The sequence below is a fragment of the Lates calcarifer genome, unplaced genomic scaffold, assembly GCF_001640805.2.
Source record: "Lates calcarifer isolate ASB-BC8 unplaced genomic scaffold, TLL_Latcal_v3 scaffold_20_43, whole genome shotgun sequence".
NCBI classification, from domain to species: Eukaryota; Metazoa; Chordata; class Actinopteri; family Centropomidae; genus Lates; species Lates calcarifer.
In genome coordinates, this window is record NW_026118149.1 from 496,451 (window position 1) to 511,726 (window position 15,276).

A 15,276-nucleotide genomic window follows, 5' to 3' on the forward strand; every position below is an offset into this window, starting at 1 on the left:
ACTAAAAAAACAGAGCACTGGTCCAGCACATCTGTTACTGCTCTGTTGGGAAGGTAGCCAGCCCATGGCCACACTCACCAATGGGCCCCACAAAGGATCCTATAAGATCACACTATTCTTTTCTTTGTTTGACGGTTTATTACTGATTAAACATGGACTCCTGCATTCTGTAAGGCAGGAAAATATGTGTACGAAAATTTAATTTATAAATCTGCCATTTTCTTCTCTCTGTTCTGATGGTGTTTCGATAATGCTCTTATCTTTCATTTTGCTTTGCTGTTTTTGTGGACTCGATCATTTAGTCTTGACCAAGTGAAAAGATCAAATATGCATTAAATTAAGATGAAGTTAGTTTGGCATACTTAAGTAGGTTACATAAGAACAAAAGAGAATGAGAGTCTGAAGTTGAATTAAATCTGCTGTGCTCAGGAGGAATAGACTTTGGTGCTTAGACTTCGACAGGAAGTAGATCACCAAATGTACCATTCAGTTCTTAATTTCATCAAGGAAGGACGTAGTAAATGACACCATTGGTGGTGCCAGCCTTGCTCAGACATACATTAGCACATCATCTGCATAGAAATGAAATCAGTATTATGTCTGTGCATGATTTTCCTGTAGCATGTATATATAAGATATAAAAGGGGACCAAGAGTAGATTCTCTTGGGACCCCACAAAAGTGAGGAGCATGAGAGGTAGCGTCGTCTCCAAGTGCAACAGAGAAGGAGCTGTTGGACTGACGAGATGAACCGATCCAGACCTGCATCATGGAGACCAGCTTAGTTTTTTCAGGCGTTTTTTCACTAACACATCCCGAGCTGTCCACAGTGTGTTTTATCAGACTTCTTCTCTGACCTTGTGCTCTGTGCTGTACTCCATTGTTTTTAGCTGCGTAACCCATCAGATAAGTTCATCTACGCCACAGTGAAGCAGAGCTCGGTGGATATCTACTTCAGACGGCAGGTGGAGCTGAGCACCATGTACCGGCACATGGAGAAACACAACTATGAGAGCGCCGCTGAGGCCATCCAGGCTGTCCGAGACAAGTAGGCTCTTTATACAGTTAGCAACCTGAAAAACAATCCTGACCTCAGTTGTTGTACCTCACAGGTGTAATGTGACCATACCTGTCACACTGTAGACTGGTCTGGTCTACCTTCATCTACCAAGCTCCATCTCCCACATACCTAATGTTTTCTGCCCTCCCTCCTCCTGTAGTAAGCTTCATGCCTTCATCTGGGACAGTGCTGTGTTGGAGTTTGAGGCATCCCAAAAGTGCGATCTGGTGACGACAGGAGAGCTGTTCTTCCGCTCTGGATTTGGGATTGGAATGAGGAAAGACAGTCCATGGAAACAGAATGTATCTCTGGCTATTCTCAGGTAAAAACAAAAACAAACAAAAAAAAAGAATTATCTTCTGGATCCCAAATGGAACTCTGATAAAAAAAGTCCCTGGGTCATTCTGATTCACCTCTGGTACTGTTTTAAGTGGAACTATACTGGTACTCTGCGATACCCATCTTCTGATGTTCTTCTAAACTTATTGATGACCCTTTGATCATTTCTGTAACCCCACTGACACTGTGGGGTTACTATAATACTGAAACTACTTCTGATATTAATATGCTCACCAGTTTCTTTCTGATAGCCTCCTGGTATACCTCATTGATACTGTACCAATACCCTTGTTATACTCTTCTGTTACCCTACATCTTACTACTAATAACATGCCGCTGATGCCCTGTTAATACCCTGCTGATATTCTGCTGGTACCTGGCTGATATCCTGCTGATATCCTGCTCCATTTTCAACAGTTTTGTTTTTTATCGTCAGTTCTCATGAGAACGGCTTCATGGAGGATTTGGACAAGACGTGGGTTCGATACCAGGAGTGTGACTCTAGGAGCAACGCCCCCGCTACCCTCACCTTTGAGAACATGGCAGGTAGGAAACAGACTGGACACTAAGTACACTTCTCTGCTAGTCGATGTTAGGTTTCACTTCACCTGATGTCACCTGTCGTCCTCAGGTGTGTTCATGCTGGTTGCTGGTGGCATCGTCGCCGGGATCTTCCTCATCTTCATCGAGATTGCCTACAAACGGCACAAAGACGCTCGAAGGAAACAGATGCAGCTCGCCTTTGCTGCCGTGAATGTGTGGAGGAAGAACCTACAGGTACCCGACTCTCCTGTACTGTGCTTTGCTCTACTGCACTCTACTGTACTCTACTGTACTGTAACCTCCTCTGTACAGTGAATGCTCTCTCTGCTCTTATTCTGTTCTGAGCTGCTGTTTGAATCTTCTGTTGTGCTTGACTTTATTTTATTTTCTAGGAACAAAATGTTTGAATTGAATGATGTTCTGTAGATTGTTTTTATCGATGGAGGATAAAGGTGACATGACTGTTATCTATTTGATGTCATTAGTTTACTTTTCAGGGAGTTTGTTTATTACCATGATGATTACGTCCTTACTGCTCATATTTAACACTGATGTAGCTGCAGTTACCTGAGAGGGCCGAGCTGAAGGATTAAGACGCTGAGACAGTTCATGGTTCTGTTGTTTAAATTTAGCCTCATCAGTGAAGGGAGGAGAATTTAGTCTGATTGGTCTTTTTAATTCCTTTTTCATTGGCGGCTCACATACTAAAAAAAGAAAGAGAACAAGGGAGAGAGTCTTTGTTGTTATTTTCTGAAGCAGAAAAAACACCCTCAGCAGGAAGATGAAGGATCATTAAAAAGTCATCATTGTGCTGAACTGTTGATCGGTCCGGAGCAAAAATAGCCTGTTTGGACTCAGACTTTATCTTTCTGCAGAATCTGAGCTGTCGTGTGAATGGTTTATTTCCATCTCTGGATAAATTAAATGAACACAAATAGAACCAGACTTCTACCTGCACGCCTCTCCTCCTCAGCAGAGCCTCCAGCTGACTGATACATCACGTTTGAAACTCTGAAGCTGTCTATTAATCCAGCAGTTACAGCTCAATGCTGCCCAATCTTAACAACTATGTGTCTGAAAAACAATATTTTTTTTCACCGAAATTTCATGATGCATAAAATTAAATGAACATAAATAAACATGAACACCAGGGCTGCAACTAACAGTTATTTTCCTAGTGGATTAATCTCTTGATCTCTCGCCCAGTGTCAGCTGGGATAGGCTCCAACACCACCGCGGCCCTTTACGGATAAGCAGTATAGATAATGGATGGATTAATCTCCAGATTATTTCCTTGATTAATCAATTAATCATTTCGTCTATAATTTTGTTTTTAATATTTAAAAAATGAAGTTTCCTGAAGCCAAAGGTTACATATTATATCTTATTTTGTCCAACCAACAGTCCAGAACCTAGTGATTGTATATCAAGATGGCCGACCTGTCTCCACTTCCTCCCTCTGGATGAACATTAAGATAAAATATCCCGGATACGAGCACCGCCGTGTTTGTGTTGATGATGTAAATTGGAGTCTACAAAGTAGTGATCAGGTGTGGGGCCATGATATTGAAGTCCACAATGTATTATGCATAAAATTACAGCCTGAAACAGAAAGTAAATATCACCAATAATCAATCATCGTGTCCAGAAAACTGTACAAATGCTTAGATGTATAATTGTTTTTCAGATTATAATTCAATTATAGTGTAAATTGTTTTATGAACATCTAAATATCAATGTTTTTCTAAAACAGGTTCATAAGAGCGAACAAGGTCCAGATAAATCCAGATACATTAACACTGAAATCAAAATGAAACATCTCTGTGTCTCTGTGGCTGCAGAGTGTTTCTGTACTGCAGCAGTGGTCTTTTTTAATTTTATTATTAATGTGTAACACGGTCCTTCAGCTCTGTGTTCGCTGCTCGTCAGCACGCTGACTCAGAAACAGTCAAACATATACTGTGGAGATAAATAAACATTACATATATTACACATGTATATGTATGTGACAGCTATGAGTCACAGGTCTCAGATCAGTCAGAGAACAGGCAGCAATCATCATTCCTGTGTTTCACATCAAAGTTTAATGTTTTGTTGTTGTTGGCTGGTCTGTGATCAGCTCAGTGAGGAACACCCAGAGGAAACAGACACAGACAGAGCAGCAGGATATAATGCAGTACATCTATCTGTAGTTTTCAGTTTCAGTGCTTAATTATTCATCATATATCATAGGTCTTTAACATTTTAAAGAGTTAGAAGCAGAAATGTCCAGTTGATGTTTTTCTGCCTCTGATCAGTATCTGCACACCATTCTCCAGTTTCCTTCATGTTAGAGCTGCACAGTCATGTTAGTGAACCTGTTTCGATCAGTTTGACAGCAGAACAGCTTCAGGAACATAGAACCTTCAGGAATGCGCTATCTGTGATGTTTCCTGCAGTGTTCAGTTTTCTGTCTGATCCTCTGTCCATCGCAGCATTAACCTGCTTTATCTAATGGCTGCTGCCAGGTGACCTTGGAGCTCCTTGAGGATTAACTGCAGGTCATTAAAGTGAAAGCTGCAGCTTTAGAGCTCGTAAAGGATCAAATCAAACTTTATTGTTCTTTGAGGGGGAAACAAAGGGTGTCACCTGAGCAGGAAAATATCACAACTGAACAGAGGATTAAACAGGTTTAACACCACAGAGCACATGCAGGCTACGTACAGATATATACAGCAAACACGACATATGATGTGATAATAATGCTGCTGTAGAATCAGTGAAGCTGCTTTTAATCCGACAGTGATGGAGAGATCGTTTCTCCTGCTGCTTCAGTAATTTGACAAGAATAAATGAGACGGAGACGTGAGCTCATCAGTGAAGCAGCTTTCACACACTCATCAGTCATTAAATGATCATGATGTCCGATCAATGAACATGCTCTTTTTGTTTAACAGTGAGTTGGAGACGTTTGCTGTTGAATATTAATGAGCTGGCTGTTTGACAGGTCTGCTCCACACCCATTAAAAAAAGTCTGTCTCTTATTTTCACTTTGATTTTACAGTCTGAGTGCTGCAGACGGACCAATAAAAACACAGTCTGTCTGTGTGAAGGAGCCAAATCACTGAGTCTTTGAAACTAGAAATGAAATGTTTAAAGCAGGTGGAGAGGACTCAGAGAGGAGGTGGAGGTGTGATGAATACTGATGAGACAGGAACATTTCATCTGACATGACACAATACAACATACACACAGTAACACTAGGACTGTATCTAACCATTATTATTAGTATAACTGAGTCTTTTGTCTGACTAACATTTTAAACCTGAAAATATTCAGTTCACTGTCAGATATGAAAAAGGAAGCCATCTCACCTGATTAATTTAACAGATTAATTTTCTGTCAGTGGACTGAAGCTGGTTACATTCACCAAAGACAATGATCTCATAAAGTCATTTAAAGTGTATCTTACAACTACAGTGTTAAAAAGATTTAGTTCAAAATTACAGGCCACAAAATGTCTAAAGTGTGTGGATGCGTCAAAATGTCAGTGCAAGAAAATATCAAGAAGAAAATATCTGAGATTGAATAAATAAATAAATAAAGCAGAATGAAAATGTAAAGATGCAGCTGTAGTGGAACAGTAAAATGTAAAGAGTTCATGATTCTAATTTTCATTCTGTTTGTTAGGATTTGACACATTTAAATCATGATCTAAGTTTTGTCCGTTGATGACATTAATATTTTACAAACATTTAAACAAAGGATTTTGTTGTGTTTTCTCAGATGGACGACTGATAACCATGTTTTCCTTTTCTCATAATTACCAATCTGTATGTTGTAATTCTGAGTATCTCATTAGTACGAGAACTGATCTCTTAATCCTCCAGAAACAAGATCTTTCCTGGCAATTACCACATTGTCTTCTCTCATAATAACAAGAAACAGATCCCATAATTATGCTAATTATTTTTAGGATGCCTTTTTGACACACTAGCCTCAGAGGCTAACTCTGGTTCATTTACAGCTCTGTCCGAAAATAAACTCATATGTTATATAAACTCAAATTCATAAATGCATAAATGGGATGGTTTCCAGATGTAATGATGAGGAAACATCTCCAGTTATTTTCTTCTTTCCTTTAGTGAATAAAATGCATTTCTGTAGCTGACAGACGAAATAATAACCTTAAACAAATCCATGTTATTGATCCAAACAGGGAACATGGAGAAAATAAACTGAGCAGCTCTAACTGGAAACTCCTCTCTGTGTAATGATGGTAAATTCACACAGATTACAGACATCTGAATTTTCAGGATGTTCTTATGTTTATATAAACAGATTACGATATAAAGCGACATAAATGCAGCGTTCACTCAGGCTGAAGAAGAAGCTGGCTCTGTTTCCTACAATAAAAGATTATTTCTTGTGTGAAGTCTTTGTCCTAGATGTTTTCCCGCCTCGTCAGCAGCTGGACTCACATTAATAATCAACACTTCTCTGCCTGGATTAGCACTTCAAACAGTAGCTGCTAAAGGCTAACAGCTAGCAGAGGGTTATTAGCACTTCAAACAGTTGTGTCATCAAGCGAGGAGTTAGCGGTGGAGGATTAGCACATAAAACGCCGACAGCTCTCAGAGAACTGCAAGAGGAAATTATGATTTAAACCATTTTTAGATGAAATGACACTGTCCAGACAGATCAACAGAAACATCATGAGGTGAAACCTTCATCTTTATCCGGCCTCAGTCCTCCCTGCACTGTCGTATTAGTAGAAGATTATGTGTGATCACAGTCCACAAACAGTAACAGAGCAGATACTTTTATTTTGGTAGTGTATAGATTGTGTCCTGGTGGTAATTTAAGTTTGGAGCATTGGGTCAAATTTATTCACCAGAAACATAAGAACTAAATTGTAACGAATGTCCAGGTAACTAGCTTACTGCCTACAGTGGTAACCTAATGTTACTCCCAGAAGACAAATACTTAGCATAGCATTATCTAACTACATTATTTTATGAGGTTACAGGTTGTGTTAGAAAACTCAGGAAAGGGAACATGTCTGTGGGAGTCTGTTCTGGGTGCTGGATGGATCTGTTGGTAAAAAATGTCTGTAGTGCTCTCTAAAATGTCAAAATACTTCCAAAAATTAGGTTGCAGACTGTAGACATTGATGTCTTATTCTGATTATGCTAAGCTAACAGACATTATTGGCGTAATTTTAAGGTAAAGCCAGTCAAACAAGAACCCTGTGAAGAGTTTGCACCTGTTGGATGCATATGATGCTCTAAAACACTAGTTTCTGTTTCCACCTGGTGGGAGACATTTGCAATATCTCTGTCTCAAAATTGCACCATGGACAGTGTCATATAGTTGTGTAGTCCTATTTGCATGGTCGGTGAACGTAACCTGGATGCAGTGTTCTGTCATTGGACAGTCGCTGCCAATTTAACAAGTTTAAACCACCAGAAAACATTGAGTACATAACCTGTGAGCAAAAATCTGTTAGCTCAATAGCTACCATTAGTATGCCTCACCCCTCTCGTGGATAATGGCGAAGTTGTTAAGCTTGTTAGCATGCTATCTTTGTATTTTTGGTTTTTTTTCCCATTGTTTTATTGGTTTTACTCTTCTAGTTTTAGTTTTCCAGGAAGGTGAGTTGCAGCAGCAGAGTAGAGTTCCATACAGTGCAGTAGATTTAATGTTTAATCAGCTATAAATGAAGTTCTCCAGGTTTTTTGGGAAGGTCAAGCTAACAGCTAGCAGGTGGTATTTCACAGTAGTTTGGCAGCTAAACAGTGAGAACCTGAAGATAAAGTCCACATCTGAATCTTTAAGGACATTTTTAGCGATAATTAGTTAGTTATAGGTTCAGAAACAGGGTCAGAGTTCATCTCCTCTGTGATGTGTCAGTTCTTACAGACTGGTGTTGATGGTGTTATTTTTCTTTGTCTTTTACTGACTGATGCTCTGATCAAAGTCTTCCACTGACCTCTCTCTGCTGATGGACTTTAATGTTTGATTGAAGTAGAAATGTTTGAAACAGAATATGACAGACCCTACAATAGGTTTGTGGGCCCTCTTACCATTCAGGACCCAGTTGTACCAGTCTGATGCCCATTCTGGGTCTCAGACTGAAATCATGCTCTTAATTCATGATCAATGTGTTTTATTAATTTTGTTTTCCATTTCAAACTGAATGTGTTGACAGTTTTCAATAATCCAAACTAGGGCTGGGTACTGCCAGATATGTTAAACTACACTTATTCTCCTGGTGTTATTCTATTTCTTTCTTCCTGTCATCTAATCCCACATTCAGACTCAAAAACAACAATGAATGCTAACAAGTACTGCATGTGCCCAGAGCTAGGTTAATGCCTAGGTAATCCAGAAATCATAGTCAAACTTTTTCAGTAACTTTTGTTTTAATGTCTACAGCAGCTGCGTAAAGATTCATGCTTCTGTTTTTTATCTGCTGACCTGCAAAGCAGTGATAGTGACTCAAATCTCCGGAAAACTCCACTGATGGTCTAGATAGAAGCTGAAAGGCATGTTTGTAACCCTTAGCTTAGCTTAGCTTAGCAAGGCTTCAGCAGATACAGCTGAGGAAATGCAGAGTGACACCCTGGAAACTATGTATATGAAGCCGCTGTTTTTCTGTCAACAGTTTTATTTTGTTTTCAAGCGATCAAGCGATTTCCTCACTTGTGTTTTTTTCTTTCCTTGAGCTCTCACTGATTTGACGTGTGAACCAATCAGAATTTAGCAGCTGTCGAATCACATCTGATGACAGTTGGTTGTTTGGCTGCTGTCAATTAAGTCTGATCAAACCAGACCAACACAGTCCTAATGAAGGAGAGTTGACTGTCCATCCATCCATTTTCTTCCACCTATCTGGCGTCATGGTGGCAACAGGTCAAGTTATTCCAGACGTCCCTCTCCCCAGCAACATTTTCCAGCTTTTCCTGGGGGATCCTGAGGCGTTCCCAGGCCAGATGAGATATATTATCCCTCCAGAGAGTTCTGGGTCTGCCCTGAAGTCTCTTTCCAGGTGGATGTGCTGGGAAAACCTCCAAAGGAAGGCACCCAGGAGGATCCTGATCAGATACCTGAACCAGACACTCTGTAGAGGAAACTCGCGATCTCATCTGTATCTTTGCCTTCCAGCTCAGTTCCCTCTTCACCGGTCTGCTGCAACGTCCACATTACTGCTGATGCTGCACCAATCTGCCTGTCGATCGCTGGCTACAGCTTACCCTCACTCAAAATACCTCTGTCACTTGGGGCAACAACAATCCCCCCACCAGGAGGAAGCAATCTGCCCTTTTTTTCTTGACTGCAAACCAGAACCACATCATCTGCAAAGAGCAGAGATGCGAGTCAGACGTCCCCAAACTGGACACTGTCCTCACCTCGGCTGTGCCTTTAGATCTTGTCCATGAATGACACAAACAGAATCGGGGACAACCTTGACGGAATCCAACTCCCATTGAAAATGTGTTTGTGCTGAGAATCACAGCTCTCATTATTCATGTAATGGAGGAATGAAGATTTAGGATGTTCTCAGGGGCTTGAATCAGGAGGGTGTAGATTTGCCCCAAACACTGTCAACACTTTAAACTACCAGCTGTTAAAACATTACAAAGACTGGGAGCAGAATCAGAATTTATGAACTCAGCAAAGTAGCTGTAGAGTTTTATTTCTCTTTGAAGGTTTGTGTCTTCAGCAGGAACCACAGACAGATTAAAAAAGTCAGAAAGTTTTGACAGACTCTAACTCATTGTTGGTTTGAACCTGTACGTGTTGTTTACTGACAATAAGAAAGAAATAGAATAACACCAGACTGATTCTGACCACATCAGTGTGAAACGTCTGAGAACCATGAGCCAAACACAAACGAAAAGAAGGAATCTGTTTGATTCCTGCCTTATACCCAGCTCTAGCCTAAACTGTGATGGGTCAAAGGTCAAACTGATGTTTTTATATGATGTCAGAGGTCAAACACTGTGTGACCATCATCCATGTGCTGCTGCCCCTCCCCCCTGTGTTTTCTGTTTCCGACACACACACATACAGGAGAGTTGACATTATAGCAGCAGAGTGTTGGTATAATGATCTGATGTGTTCAGGTTGAACAAATATCACTGCTTCATTCAGGCCTCATCTGCCATCTTTGTTACCCGTCCTCCTCCTCACCCCCTCCCTCCCCTGAACTCCCCCGAGGATGATTTCCTTTGCTGTGATTTCTCTTGTGTTTGTGTGTTTGAGCCCCATGTTGTTGATTTACCTGCTGCTGTGTGTTTGTGGCTGTGGACAGTAAAACAGAGTGAAGCTCTTTGTTTTACTGAAACATCAACTCATCTGAAACAGGAACACACACACACTGACACACACTGACACACTCCAACACACACTGACACACACACACACACACACTCAGGGCATAGACTTGTTGTGTGCTCTCTGAAGCAGAAACACACACTGTGTTCAGGCAGAGTGTTATAGTGTTATATAACCTGCTGCTGCACTGAACAGATGGAGAGTCTACACACACACACACACACACACACACAGTTTCTGTTACTGTACTGTATCATGTAACTGCTGAAGCTACAGTTTACTATAAACACGTTATAAAATACTGCAGAGTACTCTGCTGTACTTCATACACTGCTACACTAGTGGCTAGCTAGTAGCTACACTACATGTATCACACTATAGTACCACTGTACAGTAGTAGTCTACTGTCACTACACTGTGCAGTATTATGATTATATTCATTGACATTATTCTACTTCTCTATACTGCAGTAATCTAATGCTTTACCACACTGCACTGTACTAATACACAGCCCCAATACTGACTGTACTGTAATATATATATACTACACATCTGTTTCTACACCACACTATATACACAGTGTGTCATCACTGTACTGCAGTATCCTTCATCATGCTACACTACACAGTACTACACATCTGATTACTGTCAACACTGTACTTCATTCTACTGCACTGGATTTAATGTACACACATTATAGTACATGACACTCACAGTATCAGAGTAATAGAGTATCACAGAGTATCAGAGTATCAAAGTATCAGAGTATCAGAGTAATAGAGTATCACAGAGTAACAGAGTATCAGAGTATCAGAGTAATAGAGTATCACAGAGTAACAGAGTATCAGAGTAACAGAGAGTAACAGTAATTGAGTAACAGAGTAATAGAGTAACAGAGTAACAGTAACAGAGTATCACAGAGTAACAGAGTATCAAAGTATCAGAGTAATAGAGTATCACAGAGTAACAGAGTATCAGAGTAATAGAGTAACAGAGAGTAACAGTAATTGAGTAACAGAGTAATAGAGTAACGGAGTAATAGAGTAACAGAGTAACAGCAACAGAGTATCACAGAGTAACAGAGTATCAGAGTAACAGAGTATCAGAGTATGTATCAGAGTAATAGAGTAACAGAGAGTAACAGAGTAATAGAGTATCACAGAGTAACAGAGTATCAGAGTAACAGAGAGTAACAGTAATTGAGTAACAGAGTAATAGAGTAACGGAGTAATAGAGTAACAGAGTAACAGTAACAGAGTATCACAGAGTAACAGAGTATCAGAGTATCAGAGTAACAGAGTATCAGAGTAATAGAGTAACAGAGAGTAACAGAGTAATTGAGTAACAGAGTAACAGAGTATCACAGAGTATCAGGGTATCAGAGTAACAGAGTAATAGAGTAACAGAGTATCAGAGTAACAGAGTAACAGAGTAATAGAGTAACAGAGTATCAGAGTAACAGAGTAATAGAGTAACAGAGTAACAGAGTAATAGAGTAACAGAGTATCAGAGTAACAGAGTAATAGAGTAACAGAGTACAGTGTCTGTGCTGTGTGTTAATGTGTGTGTGCACCTATCGTATCATTTATTGTAGGATAGGAAAAGTAGAGCAGAGCCCGAGCCCAAACTGAAAACCTCTTTTAGGTCCATCACTTCGACCTCCGACCTCAAACGCCGTAGGGCCTCCGGGGACGCCACGGTAAGGAGATGAAGACCACCTACCCTCCTCCTCCTCCTCCTCCTGCTCCTCCTGTCCATCATCTTTTATCTGTTTCTTTTCCTCAGTCACTGTCTGTTGTATCTTTTTTCTTTCATCAGTATCAGTTGTTCCTCCTCTCTCCTCCTCTCCTCCTCTCCTCCTCTCCTCCTCTCTCCTCTCCTCTCCTCCTCTCCTCCTCTCCCTGCTGACTCATCATATCCGTCTGTCCATCAGTCGTCCTCTCCCCTGCATCACTTCATCTGTCCCAGTAAAGACAGACAGAGCAGAGGAGACAGAAACTCAGGTCAGAGCTGAAGGTTCAACCTATTTTGGGTTTTTATTTTTCACTCCGTTCACGTCGTCCTCTTGCAAAGGAGAAGTGAAGAGGGTCAGACTGTGTGGTCTCTTTTCTCCTGTGGACCTTTCGTCCTCTCATCCCTCTTCTGTGTTTGTGTCCTGTGTCCTTGTCCTGTCTCCTCGTCCTGTCTCCTCGTCCTGTCTCCTCGTCCTCCCTGTCTGCTTGGTTTTTTTCCTCCTCCATGTCCTCTCCTTCCTCTCCTGTCTCTGTCCCTTCATCTGTCCACGCTCACAATTATCCCACAGACCTCGTCAGAGGATTTCACTTTATTTCTCCACTAACGCTGTGGTCTGGTCCTCAGAGGTCGGCCGGCTGCCGGCGACTCCTCTCCCTCCTCTAACTCTTGTGTTTTGCAGCGTCCACAGTTTTAGGAGCACCCGAATTAGATGATGTTTGTGACCGGCTGATGAATGATGTTGTTACAGCTCTGCTCCCTGCAGGACTCTGCTGCTGTCCTCAGCTGTCTGTCCTCAGCTGTCTGTCCCACCGCCTGCTGCACTCTCTCCTTTTCCAGCCTCAGTGTGGAGCTGATCGCTGCAGGATGTTCTTTCCCTTTGACCTCAGAGAGTAGAAACGTCTTTCATGCACTCTTAGAAAAGCTTGTGTGTCTGTGTGGAGGACACACAGGGTGTGTTGTCCTCACAGTGAGGTGTGTTGTGGTGGTGTGAATCAGTCTTTTTTAGGAGTGTTTTTCAGTCTGAGCTCAGAGGTGAGGACTGTGTCTTCTGTTTCTTCCACAGCATCGCAGCGTTTGGCTTCCTGCTCCCTGCAGACTCTGACACACACACTGTCTGTTCTCCACATTAAACTGTTTCCTGCTGCAGCTCGTGTTTTAATGTCGAGTAACAGCCGGGGGGGGGGGGTCCGACTCATTTCTCTTTGTGATCATCTCTCTTTATTTTCTATATGAGTGTTTCTTCTCTCTCAGTGGATTTGAATGGTGTCCAGACTCTACATGCTGTACTACACACACACTGCCTCTGTCCTCCTCTGCAAGCACGACTGACCTGTAGACTGAAAACACACCTGCACTCAGGACTCTCAGGACTGTCACGACTCTCAGGACTCTCAGGACTCTCAGGACTGTCACGACTCTCAGGACTGTCACGACTCTCAGGACTTTCAGGACTCTCAGGACTCTCAGGACTTTCAGGACTCTCAGGACTGTCAGGACTCTCAGGACTCTCAGGACTCTCAGGACTTTCAGGACTCGGTGCAGTGAAACACACAGGCAGGAGCCTCATTCACTGAAACCTGAATTAGTTTGAGTTTCCTGCCGCAGACGCTGACATTATTTATGAATGATTATTATTATTTATGATGATTTTTATCCGATTGATCAAACGTAACTGAACCAATCATTTTGAATGAATCCGTTCATTCACTGTCTGCTGCTGATCCAGGTCCAGGTTCATGTTAATTCATGGATTATATCATAAGGACTTATTATTATTAAATACTGATGGAAAGGACATTAAAAAGGTTTTCCACCATATTTCCATCCTTTGACTTGTTTGACCTCAACTCTCTGAAGGAAAGACTTTGACTTTACTAAGTTTTAATCACATCAGCTGTGTGATTATGGACAGGATTACTACAGAGAAACATCTCTGTATATCAGCACCAGACTCCATAGACAAAAACAGGGATTTAACCAGGAGCTGCTGGAATACCACTGCCTCCATCTGTTAGTGTGTCTGTGTTACTGTGTGGTACTTTTACTTCAGTAAAGTATCTGATTACTTCTTCCACCACTGAAAGTCCCACAGTAACACAGACACACTAACAGGTGGAGGCAGTGGTATTCCAGCAGCTCCTGGTTAAATCCCTGTTTTTGTCAATGGAGTCTGGTAGAGATATATAGAGATGTTTCTGGTTAAACTAAAAGGATCTTCCTCTTTAATAAAAAGCTCTGTCTCTGTAGGAATCCTGTCCAGAACTTTAGCGGACGAACTCTGATGTGGACGATCGTCCGTTAGTTTAAACTGCAGCAGCTGTTCACTGTTCCTGACCAATACTGCACTGATTCCAAAGATTATTGTACCTATCAATCATTTACAGCCAGAAACATGGGAAATCAGACCCAGGTTGAAAAATACAGGAGTTCAGCAAAAGTATTAGCATCAGCAAAATGTACTTAAGAACACTCAGTATGCTGAGCTGTTGTTTCCTAAATTTTAATTTACAATAAATTTGCACCAGTGTTGAAAATTTGCAGAAATATGTGGATTTCTGCTCTGATATTATGTAAAAATAGTTTTTTTGCTGGGACTCTGCTGGAAGTTGAACCGACAACCCCGTCACTGTGCTGCCTTGCACTGCTGCTGCTGTTCAGAGCTGACAGATCAAAGTTTAATGTTCCCTGCGGCAGAGCTGATCTGAGACCAGATTACATGACAGATTATATTTAATTCAGCAGCAGCAGACTGAAGGAAACAGGAAACATCACTCATCGTGTCTGACTCCACTTTAAAGGGATATTCCACCTAAAACCAATAAATGACTCGACTCTCTTTGGTGTTTATTTTGACCTTTGTAGTTATTTCATCAAACTGATCATCATAAAGAAATGGACATTCATTAGACTTTGAATAATTAATTAGTTATTTTAGATTAATCATCAACAGAACTTTTTACTGAAAAAAGAAAGTAGTAAAGACTGTTTTGTTCTGACAGAAAACAAACCACCAGATATTTTCCTTGTTATTCTGTATTAATTTGAAGCAGCTATAATGGACAGTATATAACACAGAGATTATAATAACAGGTAATAAATGGAGCTTCTGCTCCAGCCATGTATCCGCCGTTAGCATTAACATCTGTAAAAAGCCTCAGTCCACAACAGCTGAGCAAACAGCAGCTGGTGAACACAGTGGAGACCAAACACAGAGCTAAGACAGAAGGAATACTGGACCTAAGGTCTTTACAGACCGAGGGCAGAGAAAGTTTTATTCCGACG

General features: G+C 41.1%; 1 protein-coding gene across 5 annotated transcripts in view; it reads left to right on the top strand.

Annotated features, from left to right (window-relative positions):
* grin1b (glutamate receptor, ionotropic, N-methyl D-aspartate 1b) overlaps positions 1 to 15,276 on the top strand; it is a 50,855-nt gene that overhangs the window by 29,261 nt on the left and 6,318 nt on the right. For 2 of the 5 annotated variants that reach the window (XM_018693448.2, XM_018693462.2), the window contains 5 exons: positions 890 to 1,047; positions 1,220 to 1,381; positions 1,835 to 1,944; positions 2,030 to 2,175; positions 11,855 to 12,125. In XM_018693448.2, the coding sequence (XP_018548964.1) occupies positions 890 to 1,047; positions 1,220 to 1,381; positions 1,835 to 1,944; positions 2,030 to 2,175; positions 11,855 to 11,971 (693 nt within the window). In that variant the 3' untranslated portion in view covers positions 11,972 to 12,125. Of the gene's footprint in view, positions 1 to 889; positions 1,048 to 1,219; positions 1,382 to 1,834; positions 1,945 to 2,029; positions 2,176 to 11,854; positions 12,126 to 15,276 lie in introns of those variants that run through there. The other 3 variants (XM_018693454.2, XM_051069465.1, XM_018693471.2) reach the window with 2 other exon arrangements.